Raw genomic sequence first — 17876 nt, 5'->3', positions numbered from 1 at the left:
AGTGATTTGCAGCCCTTACCTAGGTACTATTTGATCAGTATCTCATACAATACGTATAAGTCTTCTCAGGAAACACTTTCCAATGTCACAAGACAGTCTAAAGTTACACAAAGACGCGTTTTAGTTCAGCAGCTGAAAGACATTACAAATTACTCACTTCCATCACAAAATTCACCACATTGTCTACTACAACATGGTGAAAACAGCAACTGGCTGTATGTCAGATGGTCAACCTTTGAGGAGGAGGAGGAGGAAGAGGAGGAGATTAGTGTATACCATCCCATTGACAGTGAGGTCATTAGAGACAGAGTGCAAGCTTTGATTAGGGAAGGATGGGAAAGGAAATCGGCCGTGCCCTTTCAAAGGAACCATCCCAGAATTTGCCATAAGAGATTAGGGAAATTACAGAAAACCTAAATCTGTATGGATGGATGCGGGTTTGAACCATCAATCTTAGTTGCCTCACCCTTAAACCTAATTGTGATTTTAATGGTCCTGTGAAAAATAAGAATTGCACATATATTTTGCTGGTAGAGTTCCTATACTTAAACCACAAATTTATAAAATATGCTACACAGCATATATAACATACTTCACCTCTGGAAGAGAAACTGTAAATTTGCACAATGTCTCTGTGCTTAATCACAATCCAACTTGATTGTAAGAGGCTAACAACATGAAGACAACATGCAAGACAGTCTTCATTTTGTGTACGTATTATTACCCCCCCCTCCCCCCCAATTTCTCTTTACTCACATGTTGTGGAAAGCTTTCCACCAATCTTGTATTTCCATGTGAAGTGAAGTTATATTCCTGTTGGTTAGCAATATACCTGCTTAGTTACAAATAAGAAAGTACACGAGTCTTTATACTTATGCTCTGAAAGATCAAGCGACTGGAAACTGAGGATGAAAGGGTAGTAACACAAAGTAACAGTGCTCACAACCAATAGAATAGGAAGTTTGAATTTATTGAGTTAATTTTACATTTCAACAGAAATCAACAATAGTAAAACATCATACAGTTTACAAACGACTGGAAATGGTACAGATGTGACAACATGACAATATGTCATGGTTACTACACAGGCTGGAAAATTAAGTCTTATTTGTCATTTTACTTCTATTACATTCACTGAACATAGTTTTCACTAAAAACTTTTAATTAGGAAACTTTCAACCTTTAATCACATAAAAGGAATCTCTAGTTTGTAACAGGGGTGTCACTATTCCATACATTTTCTTGGCAATGTAACTTGGCCTGAAACAGAACAAATAATCATTAATCATTTTGTACTAAAAAATAAGAACAGAAAATAAAACCATGAAATATGTTCTAAATTTTCAAAACAATTTTCTTTAGATGAAATTCATGAACATTAAAAAATTAACATTTCAATTACATTATTTTATTCTTAAGGTTTTTTTTTAATGAAGATGATACTTTATTCAAAAATGGCCCTCACACTCATTACTTTTAATAGTCTCATCATTTTAGAGATTTTTCTCATCTATTGCATTGAGTTAGTTCTTGAATTTCTTTGCTACGACGAAGCATTAAGGTTACAGTGTGCAACTGCCATCTCTGGTGAACAACTGTTTAAATTTGAAATTAATGCTTTACAGTACTTACTGCAAATTTACATTTTATTTCCCTTGTTCAAACTGTTGACCAAGAATTCTCTTTCAAACTGTTTCTGGGAGGATGTTCTTGACAAGCCAGACCACTATCATTCAGTGGTAAGATTTTTTTTTTTAACCAGAGATGTAATACTAACAAACATATACTAGGTGCTGCGTGCATAGATTGACAAGTTTATATTAGGCAAAACACCGTTGTCCTGTTGCTCATTATTCTACATAATTATACGAAGTATTGATGAAAGAGTTGCAAAAATCATGTTTACTGCATTTTAAATCAGTTATGACATGCTTGATCACCTCCAAAAATGTTTAAAGTGGATTCCAAGGCAGAGTACTAAAATCCATAAGATCCCTTATTCAAATTTATTCTAAACTCAAAACAACTGTTTTTAATATAAGGTAATGATTATAATACGGGTATAACCAGCATAGAATCACTGATTCTCAACTACAAAGTTAAATCTAAACGGGGGAAGTCTCTTTCGCAGTCTTACTCCTGTGGAATACATATTTTGATAGAAGCTGGTTTTTATGCAGACAGAAGGTTATATTTCTTTCAAATAACGATCTTAATTTGTTTCAAAATTTGTCGACTTGAACCCATGGAAAATTTCATATAACAATATCAAATATTTTCCTGCTAACAAAATTTTTATCACTATAGAAAGTCCCTAATATTTGCAGCTTTTCTGAATCATTTGTTCCGAAATCTGTAATTTATGCTACTGTGTGTCTAATTACAGATTGTAACAATGAAAATAATCAGTATATGACAATATATTTTAATTGGATAGATAAATAATCTACTCAGAAAGCGGTGGCAGGAGAATATGCATATAGACAGTGGTTCCTCCTTCAGACAGAATGGTTGAAGGGCAAGAAATAGGGGTGAATGAAAAGGACTGGAGAGGTCCAGGAAAAGCGATAGAGTATGAAAAAGTCACCAAGAACCCCAGGTCAGGTGTGAGTAGATTCTTTATCTATCCAATTACATTATAATTACAGACTAGGTTTAATTCAATAGTTGCTGCACCCTTGGTAGAGGGGGCAGGAGGAGGAGGGAGATGTAAACATGAAAAATGATCTCTACCACTTTTACCTCCCAATGAGCAAGGGTAGATTAAAGTAGTATCATGACAGTTTATAATTTGACCATCAGTTTGACTATTTTAAAAAATGGAGTACCACACATATCTTATGGAATGTGCATACACAGAGGTAAATTAGGACTCAGCCCCTTACAGTGTTATCAATGACCTAATGTGCTGCGTAGTTTCGAAGTAACTAATCCTTTATTCTTCACTCTTACAGTATTAGACATCGTGATATCCATCCTAACTTAAAATTCTGTAACACTGCCTCATAAGCAACAATGGAGCTATAAATTTCCTGTATGCACCTAAAAGGTTCTAGATGAGTGTTACACTGGTGAAACACCAGAACATAAACAATTAACCTTCAGGACTATATCTTTGCATTCTTATCCATGGTATCAGTACAAATTCATGTATCACTTAGAGAGCACTTTTTCCCATTCCAAACAGAAGATTGAGGTTAAAATATCAGAAATTTATTTACAATTACATACATTTACAATTTTATAAAAAAGATACAAGGTAAGCTAAAGTGCATGCTGGTGACTACTGTACAATGGTACAAAGTGCATTGTGCTACACAGTTTAAAACTCACCCCACAAGCTGTTGCGTGCTCTTCTGACTGGCACCAGTAGCTTGGGCCCCATGTGCATCTTTCTCCACCCAGCAAGTGAGTAACTTGTCTATCCCTTGGACATTTACCAATCATTTCACAAATTTCATGAAACTCCTTGTTCTGTTCACTCAGGTTGACAATACTTTGACCATAAATTTTTACTAACTGGTTGCACTGTAAACAAATTTGATATAGGAGTTGGTGGTGTCAATATCAATAACAAAGCAAGTTCAAGTTTGTTACTTTACAGATAAATATTATTCACTGTTAGAAAATACTCAAATAAGTAATGCCAATGTTATTAAGGTTAATGTTAAAACTTAAATGTTTAGTGCTCACAAAAAAAACTGGTAACTGAATTAAAAAAAAAATGCCTACCTTTTCCATGTATTTTTCTGGTACTGAATCACAAATTTTCTTTATAAATCCAGAAACATTCCGTTGAGCATATGGTCCCGCAGTAAGTTTTTCAAGTTCACCTAGAGCTGCATCGCATACAGCACAGTCAGTCACTGTGTCTGTAACATGCAAGATGCAAATTGAGACTAAGTGAGAGAGTAGGCCAAATATTTTAATATGATTAAATTTATGGTTCCTTCAGAAACTGATAGCAAAAGTGCTTTATACAGCAGAGTGTGAGATAGAAGAAAAGGCTAAATAAAAAGTGGTTTTACAAAACTACTATATATATATATATATCTTTGTGTGTGTGTGTGTGTGTGTGTGTAAGGACTAGGTCACAGCTGGAACACCATGTGAGACTCAACAATGATGGAAAAGGAAATCTGAACATCGTATTTTAAAACAACTATTGCAGTACTCACCTAAGCTAATTTAGTGAAACCATGGAAACTTAAATCTGGACTGTCAATGTCAATTATATTAACCAACAGTCGTGTAACATTATTTTATTTTACTTTACTTTACTTTGAAGGCTACCAGTTTCAGTATTTCATTATGCCATCATCAGGCCTCATATGCACCTCTCCAAATGAACGAAAATGTGATATATGGCCATAAATCACTGAATGTCACAAATTCAATTATTTCACTAGTGCTTCATTCGAATACTTCAAGGCAACTGAAGCACTAGTGAAGTGATTGAATTCATGACATTCAGCAATAAATGGCTGTGTATCACATTTTTGTTCATTTGGAGAGGTGCATATGGTGCCTGATGATGGCATAATGGAATGCTGAAACTGGTAACCTTCAAAATAAAAACATGTTAAGTTACATGGCTACTGGTGAATTTCACTGACTGACAATTACTTGACAAGCTTATGTCCACTGTCCATAATGAACCAACAGATAAAAATCTGGATGACTGATGGGTATTTCAACCCCTAATTCCAGTGAATGAGAGCTCATCATCTTAAGAGCTGTGCAACTTAATCTGGTGAGACTTGCACTTTGTGTTAAGTTTTATTATTTTTCCTAAGAATATTCATGCTTCAACCTTCATTGATGATGATGATGATGATGATGATGATTTGGTTTGAGGGGGCACTCTACATCCTGGTCATAAGCACCCTGATGAAAAGTCAGCACAGAAATCTCATGGGTTGAGGCGAAGGCTGTCCCCCACATGTGGAGCAGTTTATAATGTATTAAGTCTGCTGCCCTTCCCCACAATCTAGGGAGGAGGCCTGACAGTTCACAAAATTTCACCACTCTTTTAACACTGATATCAGTATCTGCGAGGATGCTGAGCAAATCTCCAGTGAGACTGTCTGCCCGAATGTCAGTATACAGGAGACATGTAGCCAAAATATGCTGAACTGAAAGTGTACACCACAAACTTCCCAGAGTGGTGGATCCTCCTGCTGGAGCAGGAAGCCATGTATGAAAGGGCTATGCATGATGTGCAGTCTGTTAAGCAAAACCTCCTTCCAGCAGTGAGCCTGACATTAAGTCTACCAAGCCTTTGTAGTCGATTTGAGTGACCGCAGCTTCTTGTCTGTCAATTCCCTGCAACTATTCAGTCTCCCACTGACGCATGATGCATCTGTCAGAAAATGAGATGATGGCGTGCAAACGGATGGACAGCACTATCACAACATGCTCCCTTGGCAGCTTTGTCGGCCATGTCGTTTCCCTGTATCCCAATGTGGCCAGGTACCCAGAAAAAGATCATCCCCTTGTCACCGTAACGAGTCATGGATGAGCTGAATCAGTAGGGCTACTGGATGCATTTGGTGAAGTGCTTGCAGTGCACCAAGAGAGAGAACAGACAAGAAACCTTGTATTGTTATGTCTGTGAACCTTCTCCAGTGCTATCAGAATGACTTATAACTCTGAATCATAATTTGTAAATTGTTCTGGAAGACACTTTAAAAACCCTATCAGGGAAAACAGCAAGACTACTGAGAGCATTGTCCTTCTGGGATCCATTTGTATAAATAATGATAAAACTGTGGTATGTACTTAAAACAGACAAAAACAAATTAGTAAAAACAAAATCTGGAGTACAATTCATCTTGTACTATGTTAAGCTTAAAATCACTTTGGGCCTAAGAAGACGCCAAGACGACAGTGTGTTCCATTCCTGGGTGTGTATTTTGATGCCCGAGATACCCAGATCCTTGAGACAGTCTTTAGCACGTATACCAAATGGCTTCATCACTTGGGGTCGATTCCGGAACAGTCATTCAAAGGGGGGTTGGACCACTGAACTAAATGTCAATGGCTGAGGTGTCGCCGAGATTTTCAGTGCCTGTTGAGCCAAAAGGATACGCTGCCAAATCCAGAGTAGTGGTTCACCAGCCTCTGCACTCTGACTCTGAACTGGGGTGGTCCGAAAGGCTCCAGTCTATATCAGAATGCCCTCCATAGTAGACAGCATGTAACATCCAGAGGTACACAGCATGTAACATCCAGAGGTAGGAAGGGCGGGTACGATCTGTAGACCATGCTGTTGTAATCTAAGTGTGATCAAACAAATGCCCTATAAAACTGCAGGAGGCTGGACCTGTCTGCCAAGGCATTTCTAAATTATCAATTACTGGAAGTACTTTGTTCCTAGATCTTTCAGGTGTGGAAGCCAAGTTAATTTAGAGTCAAATACTAAACCCAAAAAGTACACAGTATCTTGAAAACTGTAAAATATTGTCTCCCATTGTGAGCACTGGTTGGTTAAAACTCTGACAAGCACAGTTGAAATTGACAACTGTAGTTTTCTCTGGTGAGAATCGAAAACCTATTCATCATCATCATCATCGTAAGAGTAGAAAAGCCATCAACAAACACAGAGCATTTGACAGGGCTCCTGACTGTGGAGGACATGCCACCGATAGCAGTGGGAAACAATGTACACTGAAGACACTACCCTGGGGCACCCCATTCTCCTGAACACAGCAATCAGATATGGCATCATCAATGTGATAATGAGAATGCCGGTCCTCGAGAAAGGACTCCATCAGAAGCGGCAGGAGTCCACTTAGTCCCCATTCACGAAGTTGGTGAAGAATGTTGTTCCTCCAATTAGTGTCACATGCTTTTTCAAGGTCAAAAAACAAACAAACGAAATGGTTTCGGCATAAGGAGGACTCCTGTATTGCCGTCTCCAGTAGAATTAAGTTGCCAAGGGTGTAAAGGTTGTGCCTGAAACCACACCAGGAGCAGCTCAGGTGACCTCGGGACTCTAGCAGGCAGACAAGGCAGCGGTTAACCATGTATTCAAGAGTCTTATCTATATAACTGGTATGGACGACACTCCGATAACTGTTGGGGGGGGGGGGGGGGGGGGGGGCGCCTACAGTCCTTGCCTGGTTTCCAGAATGAAATTAATATTGCCTCCTCTTAAGTCGTGGGGTACTGTCCATCAAACCATATCTGACTGAAACAAGAGGAGCAGTCCTCTCACTCTAGGGCACACATGACGAAGCACGGCATAATGGATTTCATCAGCTCTTGGAGCAGTGTGTCTGGCTGCAAAAAAAGCCTATTCCACTTCACAAATGGAGAATGGAAGGTTTTAGGCTTCCTCATTATGCGAGGAGAAATAAGCTTCCTCATCTCTGCAATCCTTCGGAATACCTGCACAGCGAGCTTGTCTGTAAGACGTAGTAATAGTACAGAAATATTCAGCTAAAACGTGAGCCATGTATTCTGGTATGTCCACCAAGACCCCCTTATTTGACAAGACCATAATGGGACGTGTACTACCCTTGCCTGAAATCCATTTTATTGATTCCCAAACTTGCGCAGTGGAACTGGACCAATTAATGGAAGTCATGAATTCCCTCCAGGAAGCCCTCTTCTGTCCTCTGATCACTCACTTCACATGTGCTCTCACAGACCTGAAGATTGTCTGCAGTTGGACAGTGAAGTTAAGCAGAGCTGTTCGTCTGGCCTGCTTGCCAATCGACACTCATCATTCCATCAAGGTACAGGCCGTCGTCTGGGATGCTTACTAGACCTGGGGATGGTCTCTGTGGCAGCCCTTTGGATCTCAGTGATATGGGCCACTCCCTCCTGTGCACAATCCTTTCATTCACAAATAGCCTGTCAACTGTACTGTAACCAATTTGCCCTTTGGCCTATAGAAGACACGCCAGACGCATGATGCACTGTCCTAGTCGGCAGACGGATCCACAATGGTAAGTGGTCAGTAGAAGGGAAGTCAGTAGCCACTTTCCACTGAACTGAGTCTGCAATAGCTAGGGAACAAAAACAAAGGCCAATGGCTGAAATGGACCCTGTAGCTGTGGAAAAGTGAGTTATCTGGCCTGCATTCAGAAGGCAGATATTCTCAGAATGGAAGAGTTGCTCAATCATCAGACACTGGAGCAAGTGGTAGCCGAGCCCCACAGCACATTGTGGGCATTGAAGTCCCCCACACGGAGGAATGGGTGTGGGAGTGCCCATAAGAGTTTTGCCAGTGTGTCTACATCCAAAGCAACACTAGGTGGCATGTACAATCAACACACTGAAAATTAAAGGGTGCAAGAACTTTCACAGCAATTGCTTGTATGGTCACAGTAAGAGGGACAGGAGAGGAGTGGCATCTGTCGTCAAGAAAAATAGCTACTCCACCTTCAGCCCTGTCTCCAGTGGTATTGTCCTTCCTGTATGCATGGTAGCCCCTTAATAAAGGTATGTTGGTGACTAAGATGGGTTTCTTGTAAGCAGATGCAGAAATGTCAGCAATATCCATTCAAATCCCAATGCAACACTGAAGTCCCTGCGGAAGCTATAGGTTAGCGATGGTTGTTTTCTTTCGCTCTTTGATGCAGTGATTTACTGGGGAAGTCAGGAGGAACATCAGCCGGTTCCTTGCTCTCTGGTTCCTCCAACTGGAAGTCTATATCCTCAAGAGCTTAGTACCCCATCAGAAAGGGAGAGAGCTCACCTATCCAAAGGTTTAACTACCACTTTCTTGGACTTGGAACTACTTTTCGAAGGATGTTTTTCTTTACTGACGTGTTGCCTCGGTTGCAGGGATGGCAAAGCTGGCTTCTGATGTTGGGTAGTGGTATGTGGCCTAGATGGTAAGCCTATTGCCAACAGCTTCCAAACGACATCAGTTGCAAGTGGAACATTCCTCCTCTAACAATTTGTCTCTGAAGGGCTGATGCAAAAGAAGTAGGAAAAACTGGTGGTTGCATGGCTGCTTTGAAAGCTTTTTTAGCTTCACTGTAGGGTATGTGTGTCTATTCTCTACTCCTGAATTTTCCTTCCCATGTTTTACATCCCGCACCAAACTGGGTGATCCTCAGAGCAGTTTACACATCTCAGAGGAAGGATACAAGAATTGGTCGACTCTTGAGGACAGCCTCCACAATTGCCACATGCAGCCTTCCCATTACATCCCATAGTAGTATGGGCGAACCTTACGGCGGATATAGCCTGCAAGGTTATGTTCGGGTAGTTCTGAAGTACTAAATGTTAGAGTAAATGTTGCTGATTTTTTCCAATTTACCCCTGACTCTCCTCATATAATTCTGCACTTCCATGAAGCCCGTACTTTTCCGTTCTTCACGTAGCTCTGCGGTGTCCACCTCCATTATATTGGAGCAGGTAACCACGTCCTTACTAAAGTTGAGGTTATTATACAACTCAGCCTTGACTGGGTAGTCATCTAAGGCCTCACATCCTAGAAGCTTATATACTTGGTTGGAATTAGCAGATTCAACTAAAAGTGTTCCATTACGAAGTCATTTGACCCTTTCAGGGGCACAGCAATACCTTCCAATGCCTTGTGAATATAGAAAGCGGATATACTCTCAAAGGTTCCCCTTTTCGCCTGATTAAAATGAAAGTGTTATGGCACATCAGTGCCCTGTTACTATGACAGACTTCTTTTCAGGAGGACTGACCAAACTAGCTCTATTTGAGGAGTGGATGTAAGTACTGCCCGACAGTATACCCGTCCCGTTAGGAGTAGTATTTTGATGAAACCGTGCATCACACGAGACACTACGGAAACAACTGTCAACCTAGGCAGTGCCCTGCATGCCTGAGCAAGCCTTATATAACTGAGGGTGGCAGGTGTCCCAGAGGTTGGCCGCTAGAGACTGATTCACCTCAACAGCCATTCACCTCAACAGCATGTACTGCACCTTGAGGTGTGTGTGTGTGTGTGTGTGTGTGTGTGTGTGTGTGTGTGTGTGTGTGTGAGGTTTACGGGCGCTAAACAGCGTGGTCATCAGCACCCAAGCGCATAGAAACAGGAACACAGGCGGTGAAGGGATGAAGACGGACGCCTAACAAGGAGAACGGCTAAAAGACACAGGCCTGACGCAGTTCCAAATGCGCACATACAGAGGCAAAACAAGAGGAGAAGAAACACACTAAAAAAGGAAAGGAAACACAAGGAAAAGAGAACAGATACCGAAGTGAAACAAGGAGGTAATCGTGACTGGCGGACCTCTTACCTAAAAACTGGGTGAGCCAGTCACCCAGCAGCACATTAAAACCTTCTCCCTAAAATCCGAGGCAACAGATTGGACAGGACACAAAACTGTAAAACCTTAACCACAGTCGCTGCGTCGTCTTGCAAAATAGAGGGCAAATCCGGTGGCAAGGAAACCACCGCCCTCTGGTCAGAGAATAAAAGACAGTCAAGTAAAATGTGGCGGACAGTAATCTGGACGCCACAAGCACTGCAGATTGGGGGGTCCTCCCGCCGGAGTAAAAAACCATGCGTGAAGGGACTGTGTCCAATGCGGAGGCGAGTGAGGAGAACCTCATCCCGCCTGTATGACTGGTAGGACGTACGCCATGGTCGCGTAGTGGCCTTTACCAGACGCAGCTTATTGTCAGAAACTGCCAACCACTCCTCTTCCCATTGATGCATAACACGAAAACGCAAAAGGGAGGTTACAGCATGGAGGGGGACGGCACATTCAACATTGTGAGGGAGGGAACATGCATCTTTGGCAGCCACATCCGCCAGTTCGTTGCCCCTAATACCCACGTGCCCCGGCACCCCGCAGAAAGAAACCTCCTTCCCCTGCCGTTGCAGGTGGAGTAGGGCATCATGGATGTTCTGGACGACCGTATCCGCTGGGTACAAGTGTTGAATGGTCTGAAGGGCACTCAGGGAGTCAGAACAGATGAGGAACTTAATACTGGGAACACATCTCATCTGCTCCAATGCCCGCAATATTGCAAACAATTCGGCATCGAGGATGGTAAACACCGCAGGAAGCCGTAACTTGACGACTCGATCAGGGAAAACAACAGCACAACCAACAGTGTCCCCCTGTTTAGAGCCATCTGTGAATACAGGTACATGGTCCGGATGCTGGTTTAAAATATCGTAAAATAAGGAGGTAAAAACAAACGCCGGAGTGCAGTTCCTCCGGTTCTCCGACAAGTCTAAAAGGATGCTGGGCCTCTGGAGCAACCAGGGAGGCAGGCGAGTAAAACCTTGTCGTTGGGGGGCCACACGCTCCACACCAAGGGACTCAAGCAAATTCTTGGCACGAATCCCAAATGGTTTTGTTGCCCTGGGACGACTGGAAAAGAGACGTTCCATAGGCGGTCGGGCAACGGTAGGGTACGCAGGGGAGGTAGGACAGGCAAGGAAATGACACACCCGTCGCACCATGAGGAGTTTCCGCCGGATGGCGAGCGGCGGTTCCCCTGCCTCAGCACACAGGCTGCGGATGGGACTGGTACGGAAGGCACCAGTGGCCAGCCTGATACCCTCATGGTGTACTGCGTCAAGGATCTTCAGATACGAAGGCCTTGCTGACCCATACACGGTGCAAGCATAGTCAAGACGCGATCGGACGAAAGCCCTATAAAACTGCAGCAGACGCGCCCGATCTGCTCCCCAGGACCGATGGCTCAGACACTTCAAAATATTCAGTGCCTTCAGGGCCCGCACCTTGAGGTCTTTAAGGTGAGGCAACCACGACAACTTGGAATCAAAAGTGAGGCCCAGGAACCTCACAGTGTCTCTAAAAGGAAGAACGGTGTCCCTCAGACGCAATTCAGGGGAGGGAAAAAGACGCCGAGAACGATTAAAATGAACACACACAGATTTGTCTGCAGAAAAGGTAAAACCCGTCTTTGCAGTCCATGCCTCTAAGCACTTTATCGTAAGCTGTAACTGCCGACTAGCACTGACAAGACTGGAGGAAGAACAGAAAACAGCAAAATCGTCCACAAACAAGGAGCATTGGGCAGGACTCCGGATAGTGGACGTGATACTGTTAATAGCAACGGCAAAGAGGGTGACACTTAAAACGCTGCCCTGAGGAACACCATTCTCCTGCACGTACAAATCCGATAGCACATTACCAACCCGATACCGAAAGAGGCGGTGAGAAAGAAAGGACCGAATGAAGATGGGGAGACGGCCACGAAAGCCCCACTCATGGAGTTGATTGAGGATAAGGCGGCGCCAAGTAGTGTCATACGCCTTATTAATGTCAAAGAAGACCCCTAGACAATGCTGGTTACGTAGAAAGGCCTGCTGGATGGCGGCCTCAAGCAGGGTCAAGTTGTCTATAGTGGAACGACATCTCCGAAAGCCACACTGAGAGGGGCTAAGGAGCTGCCTGGTCTCGAGCAGCCAAACCAGGCGGCGGTTGACCATGCGTTCCAACGTCTTCCCAACACAGCTCGTCAAGGCAATACTCCGATAACTACTGGGATGCGTTCGGTCCTTCCCTGGTTTGAGGAGGGGAATCAAAATCGCCTCCCTCCACGAGTCAGGGTACGTGCCGGATAACCATATCATATTGAAACAGTTCAGGAGAACTTCCTTGGATGGCAGCGACAGGTGCCGCAGCATGCTGTACCGGATTTGATCATGACCAGGCGCAGTATCATGAGCCACAGACAGCGCAGAATCCAGTTCCCACATTGTGAAGGGGCAGTTATAGGGTTCAGAATTTAGAGACCAGAAGTCCAAGTGACCCCTTTCGACGGCAGTGCGGTAGCGGCAGAAATCTGGATCACAGTTAATAGTGGCGGTAGATTCCGCAAAATGCATGGCCAGTGTCTGGGCAATGTCTCTCGGCGCCGTGAGGAGACATCCCTGATGCAGCAATGCCGTGACAGGTAGCTGGCTGAGTTTCCCGGAAATCCTCCTGATGGCTTCCCATACTTTCGTAGAACTAGTGGAGCGAGAGATGGAATTCAAGAACGATTGCCATGACCGTCGTTTGCTCTCTTTAATCACCCGCCGCGCTCTGGCCCTTGCCACCCGAAAGGCCGCAAGATTGTCAGCTGAGGGACGGCACTTGAAGCGGCGCAGTGCTGCACGGCGGGCGCGGATGGCTGAGTGGCACTCAGTGGTCCACCAAGGGACAGGACGCCTCTTGGGATGACCGGATGACCGTGGGATGGACAATTCAGCAGCACGAGAGATCACGGCTGCAACATGGTCTACCCATTCGTGGACGCTGGCACGGTGTTCCAAAACAGCCAGTTGGCTGAAAAGTGTCCAGTCAGCTCTGCAAAGGTGCCACCGGGGTGGCACTGGTAATGCCACAGCCTCATCCAGGAGGCGAATCCAGAGGGGGAAGTGGTCACTAGAATGGAGGTCAGCTGCAGCCTCCCACAGAGCAGAATCCGCGAGTGCTGGAGAGCAAAAGGAAAGGTCAATAGCCGATGACGATCCGGAAGCAGTACAGAAATGAGTGGGAGCACCAGAGTTGAGGAGGCACAGTTCTTCAGACATCATGACGCTTTCCAGAATGCGACCCCTGGGGCAAGTAGTCGGAGAGCCCCATAAGACATTATGAGCGTTGAAGTCCCCCAGAAGAAGAAATGGGCGAGAGAGTTGGCTAATAAGGTCCGTGAGAGCCTCAGTGTCAATCGCATCCGGAGGTGGTAAATAAACAGAACAGACTGTGAGCCTCCGACCCACAAGAATGTCAACTGCAACTGCTTGCAAGTCGGTGACGAGAGGGAGCTCAGATGAGGGGTGCACGTCACGGACAAAAACCGCAACACCACCCTTTGCCCTTTGCCCCGTCAGATCATCTTTTCGATATACGGTATAGCCGCGTAAAGAAGGAGAATCAGTGGCCCGAAAATGTGTCTCTTGGATACATAAGCACAAGGGGCACTCTCGTATGAGGAGTTGTAATTCGGCCACATGCGTCCTGAAACCATTCAGGTTCCACTGTAATATGGGAGCCAGTGATCAGGGTGGCTGAACTTTCACCCTGCCTCTGTGCTTTGGAGGAGAGACCGTACTGGCTGGAGATTTATTCCTGGGGCGAGAAGATCGCCCCCGGTCGACATCAATGTCCATAAGATCCGATGACGACCCACGGGAGATGTCAGACAGTACGATGGCATCATCATCGGACCGACGCTGACTAGTCTCCTCAGGTGGCAGAACCTTCATCTTCTGAGGCTTTGTCTTGGGGGGCTTGGAATGCAGAGCCTTGTCAACAGTTGGAGGTTGACTCGCCTGGGCAGAAGGCGCCATATGGGGGGAGGCTGGAAGTACCTCAATGTCAGCAACCACGGCCTTGTCCGATGTAGCGGGGAGAGCCGCAGATTGCAAAACAACCGCAGCAGCACAAGTGCACTGGCAAGCGCAGGTTTTAGTGCTAACACTAGCAACCTCCGTTTGTGTAACAACAGTGGCCAGTTGTACCGGTTTTTTGAGAGCGGAAGCGAAAGATGTGGAAAACACAGGAGGTTGCATGGCCTTAAAGATCTTCTTGGCCTCACCATAGGGGATGCGCTTAGATGTTTTAATCTCCTGTATCTTCCGCTCTTCGAGATAGATGGGGCAGATCTGGCTCCAGACAGGGTGACTCCCAGAGCAATTCACGCACTTCACAGGCGATGAACAATCGGCTCCGTCATGGGCAGGCTGACCACATTTACCACACGTGGCTATTCCATTGCACCCCAACGTAGTATGCCCAAAGCGCTGACATTTAAAACAGCGCATTGGGTTGGGGAAATATGGCCGTACGGACAAACGTAAGAACCCCGCTTTAACATGCTCCGGGAGTCTCGGGCAACTGAATGTGAGAATAAACGAGTCAGATTTGACGAGGTCCCCATTGACTCGTTTCATAATGTGCTGCACATCAACAATTCCTTCGTCAGCCCACTCAGATTTTAGCACGTCTATGGGGATATCCACCAAGTCCCTACACGTCACAACACCCTTACTATAGTTCAAAGTGGAGTGGAGCTCGGTCTCGACAGCGTACTCTCCTAGACAATTTGCTTCCCGAAGGGCAGCGACTTGACGGGAACTAGAAGTTTCAACTAACAGAGTCCCATTGCGCAGTCGCTTTACAGATTTCAGTGTTCCTGCAATTCCCTCAAGACCCTTGTGGATGTAAAAGGGAGAAACCCTCTCAAAGCTACCCTCCTTCCTTTTAATAATCAAAAACACATTCTGATTATCAGCATGTGCTCCGTTACTACATTCTGTTAAATCTCTAGCAACACCAGGCGCTGGAGGACTCTCAGCGCGTAGCTGCTTTTTCGATTGGGTGTGTTTTCCTACCAGCGGCCCACCCAAGCCACTGGTAGGGGGAAATGTAGAGGTCGAAGGGTCCATTGTGGTCCCACGAGCAGCTAGGGAACTAAAAGTCCGCTCAGACAGAGCCCTGCGTGCCTGAGTAAGCCTTATACAACTGGGGTGCGGCAGGTGCCCCAGAGGTTGCCCGCTTGCGACTGTTCCACCCCAACAGCCATGCATCTTCTAGGCGCGGAGCACACCGAAAGATTGAGGGGTTTTTATAGAGGTTGGCCTTCCTCGCAATCCAGGCGGTCAAGCCAAGATTACCATTCCCCGCAGCACACAACATTTCACCGCCGCGCCGTACGGTGGTCGCTTAAGCATGTCCGGGGGTTACGGTGACAGGACACTGGCGGCGCAGACCAGTCCCCAGCTCAGGACCCCGGGGTCGCCAAGCCCGTACTCAGCAAGTGAATGCTGAGCCCCTGGGGGATGCACCTTGAGGTTGAGGTTTTTTTTAAGAGGTGGGTACCTTCCTCGTGGTCCAGGCAATGAAGCAAAGACCCCCTTCTCCTAAACACACAACATTTCACCACTGCGCCACATGGTGGTCACTGAAGTATGACCACAGCTTATGGAGACAGAAGACTGGTGGCACTTACCAGTCCCCAGCTCAGGCACTGCAGGGCCGCCAAGCCCATACTCACAATTTAATTCTGAGCCCCTGATAGGTTCCTCGATGAGTAGATATTTCAAAGATTTCCCATCTCATGCTCTACTACTTACTGTGCCACTCTTTAACCGTCACACATAGCAGTTTTGTTTTAGATAATATCATGGGAGGCGTGTTTCTAATCTGCATGTTATCTGTCACTTTATGGTAAACCAATCCGACAGTTGCCTGTCAATGATCATATATCCCTTTACTGGTCATACAATCTTCTGTAACTGATTTAGAGTTAGAGAACTCCTTTTTTTCTGGCAGAAAATATTTCAAAATTTTTCCACACATTTTGAAACCAGATCTTGGAGGCATGACAACAAATTCAAACCTTAGCAACCTCTTTGATGTGAAATGAGAGAAATCAAAAAAATACAAATCAAATCTAAAACATTATTTGTGAGAATGAAAAGGTGTATGCAAAAACCAGTACAACAATTCATAAGGTGGTTACACGAAAACTGTAGACACTGACTCCATGATCAATAAAAGTAACTGCATACAGAGATCACTTTTACAAGACACTTGTGCCAGAATGTAGAACATCCATAGCAATAGATCAGCAGGCATTTTTCTACTAGCCACTAAGACCAAAACATTGTTACAAGGTACTAAATTTTATTACCTTTTAGCAAAGTTTTTGAGCTGCAGAGTTTAATTGCAGTGCAAACTGCTTGAGGATCCATAGTTTCTGACAACAATGTAATTACTAGATCAGCATACTGATTAACAAAATCATTGCATTCTTTTGCTACTGTTCTTGGCATATAGTTACAGATATCATGAACTATTGCCTTTATCTCATCCTGAAAAAATGAGACAAGAAGCAACTGATTAGATTTTGAAATGTGAATCTGTCATCTTTTATATTTTCTGGATAATTAGTAAAAAACAACACAAGCTATCTATTCTTATAAGATTGATACCAAACATGAAAGAAATAATGATTCAAATAAATACAACCTCCGTTGGCTTATCCTTCAATTGCTCTTGTATCTTCGTTAGGACAAATTCACAGATCACACAAGCTTCACCACGATACTTTTGAATTTCACTATGGATTATGTCCTGTGGCATTAAATGATGTTGACTGGCTGATGGAATCTCATTTGACACTGAAATTAATGTCAATTTTTGCAATTATTATATTTAAATATCTTAGTACACATAGCATGAAGTTTTAGATATAGCAACATGTGTTACACAACAAAGAAATATTAATAGTTCACTACTGGACAATAATAACTTACAAGTATCAATAACTGGCTTTGGTGAAGGATCGCACAGCTTCAAATAAGCACAAACTTCCTGTGGTGTAAAATCAGCCACTAACATATCCACCAATTGATCAGAATACTCTTCAACAAATTTTTCACACTCTGCAGCCAATGACTTGGCAAGTTTAGTGCACAAACCATCCAAAGCACGCTTAATGCTTGCCTGTAAAGAAAAAAGCTTAATCCTTAAGTCTGTAATGACATACTGGCAATAAAAATCTCTACATAAACTTTATAGGGAGAAGCACTAGTCTGATCATATGAGCAGAAAATTTGAAGTGACCAATGGCTCCACGAACATTGTGTTTTCATTGGAAAATTAGTGTGACAGTAATATAATACGTTTTATGTGCATAAATTCCGAGAATTAGAAAATATATTAGAGTTTATATTTATCTAGCTCCATTTCAATTTACTTTACAATCTTATGCTTACAACCATCACAGCTGGTTTAAGGAAGACTGAAGAGATATTTGAACCCAGGAACAGAAAGATCATTACAAGTTATTCATCAACTTTAGAACTGCCACTATTCTCATACTGGTCACATATGTAACCAACAGCCAAAGCTGTTCCATGAAAACTATTTTTAATCTCATATGGATCACAGATGCAGTTTGATCCT

General features: G+C 43.9%; 1 protein-coding gene across 1 annotated transcript in view; it reads right to left on the bottom strand.

Moving 5' to 3' along the window:
- Nucleotides 1–949: 949 nt before the first annotated feature.
- LOC126278875 (prosaposin) overlaps nt 950–17876 on the bottom strand; it is a 70229-nt gene continuing 53302 nt past the window's right edge. The window contains exons 13-18 of the mRNA XM_049979153.1: nt 17225–17414; nt 16938–17089; nt 16600–16780; nt 3733–3872; nt 3334–3528; nt 950–1260 (exon numbers count right to left, since the gene is read on the bottom strand). Of these exons, the coding sequence (XP_049835110.1) occupies nt 1204–1260; nt 3334–3528; nt 3733–3872; nt 16600–16780; nt 16938–17089; nt 17225–17414 (915 nt within the window). The 3' untranslated portion in view covers nt 950–1203. The remainder of the gene's footprint in view (nt 1261–3333; nt 3529–3732; nt 3873–16599; nt 16781–16937; nt 17090–17224; nt 17415–17876) is intronic.

Source organism: Schistocerca gregaria, chromosome 1 (assembly GCF_023897955.1).
Source record: "Schistocerca gregaria isolate iqSchGreg1 chromosome 1, iqSchGreg1.2, whole genome shotgun sequence".
Classification (NCBI taxonomy): Eukaryota; Metazoa; Arthropoda; class Insecta; order Orthoptera; family Acrididae; genus Schistocerca; species Schistocerca gregaria.
Note: the sequence above shows the minus strand (reverse complement) of the source record. Positions and strands in the feature narration are given on the sequence as shown.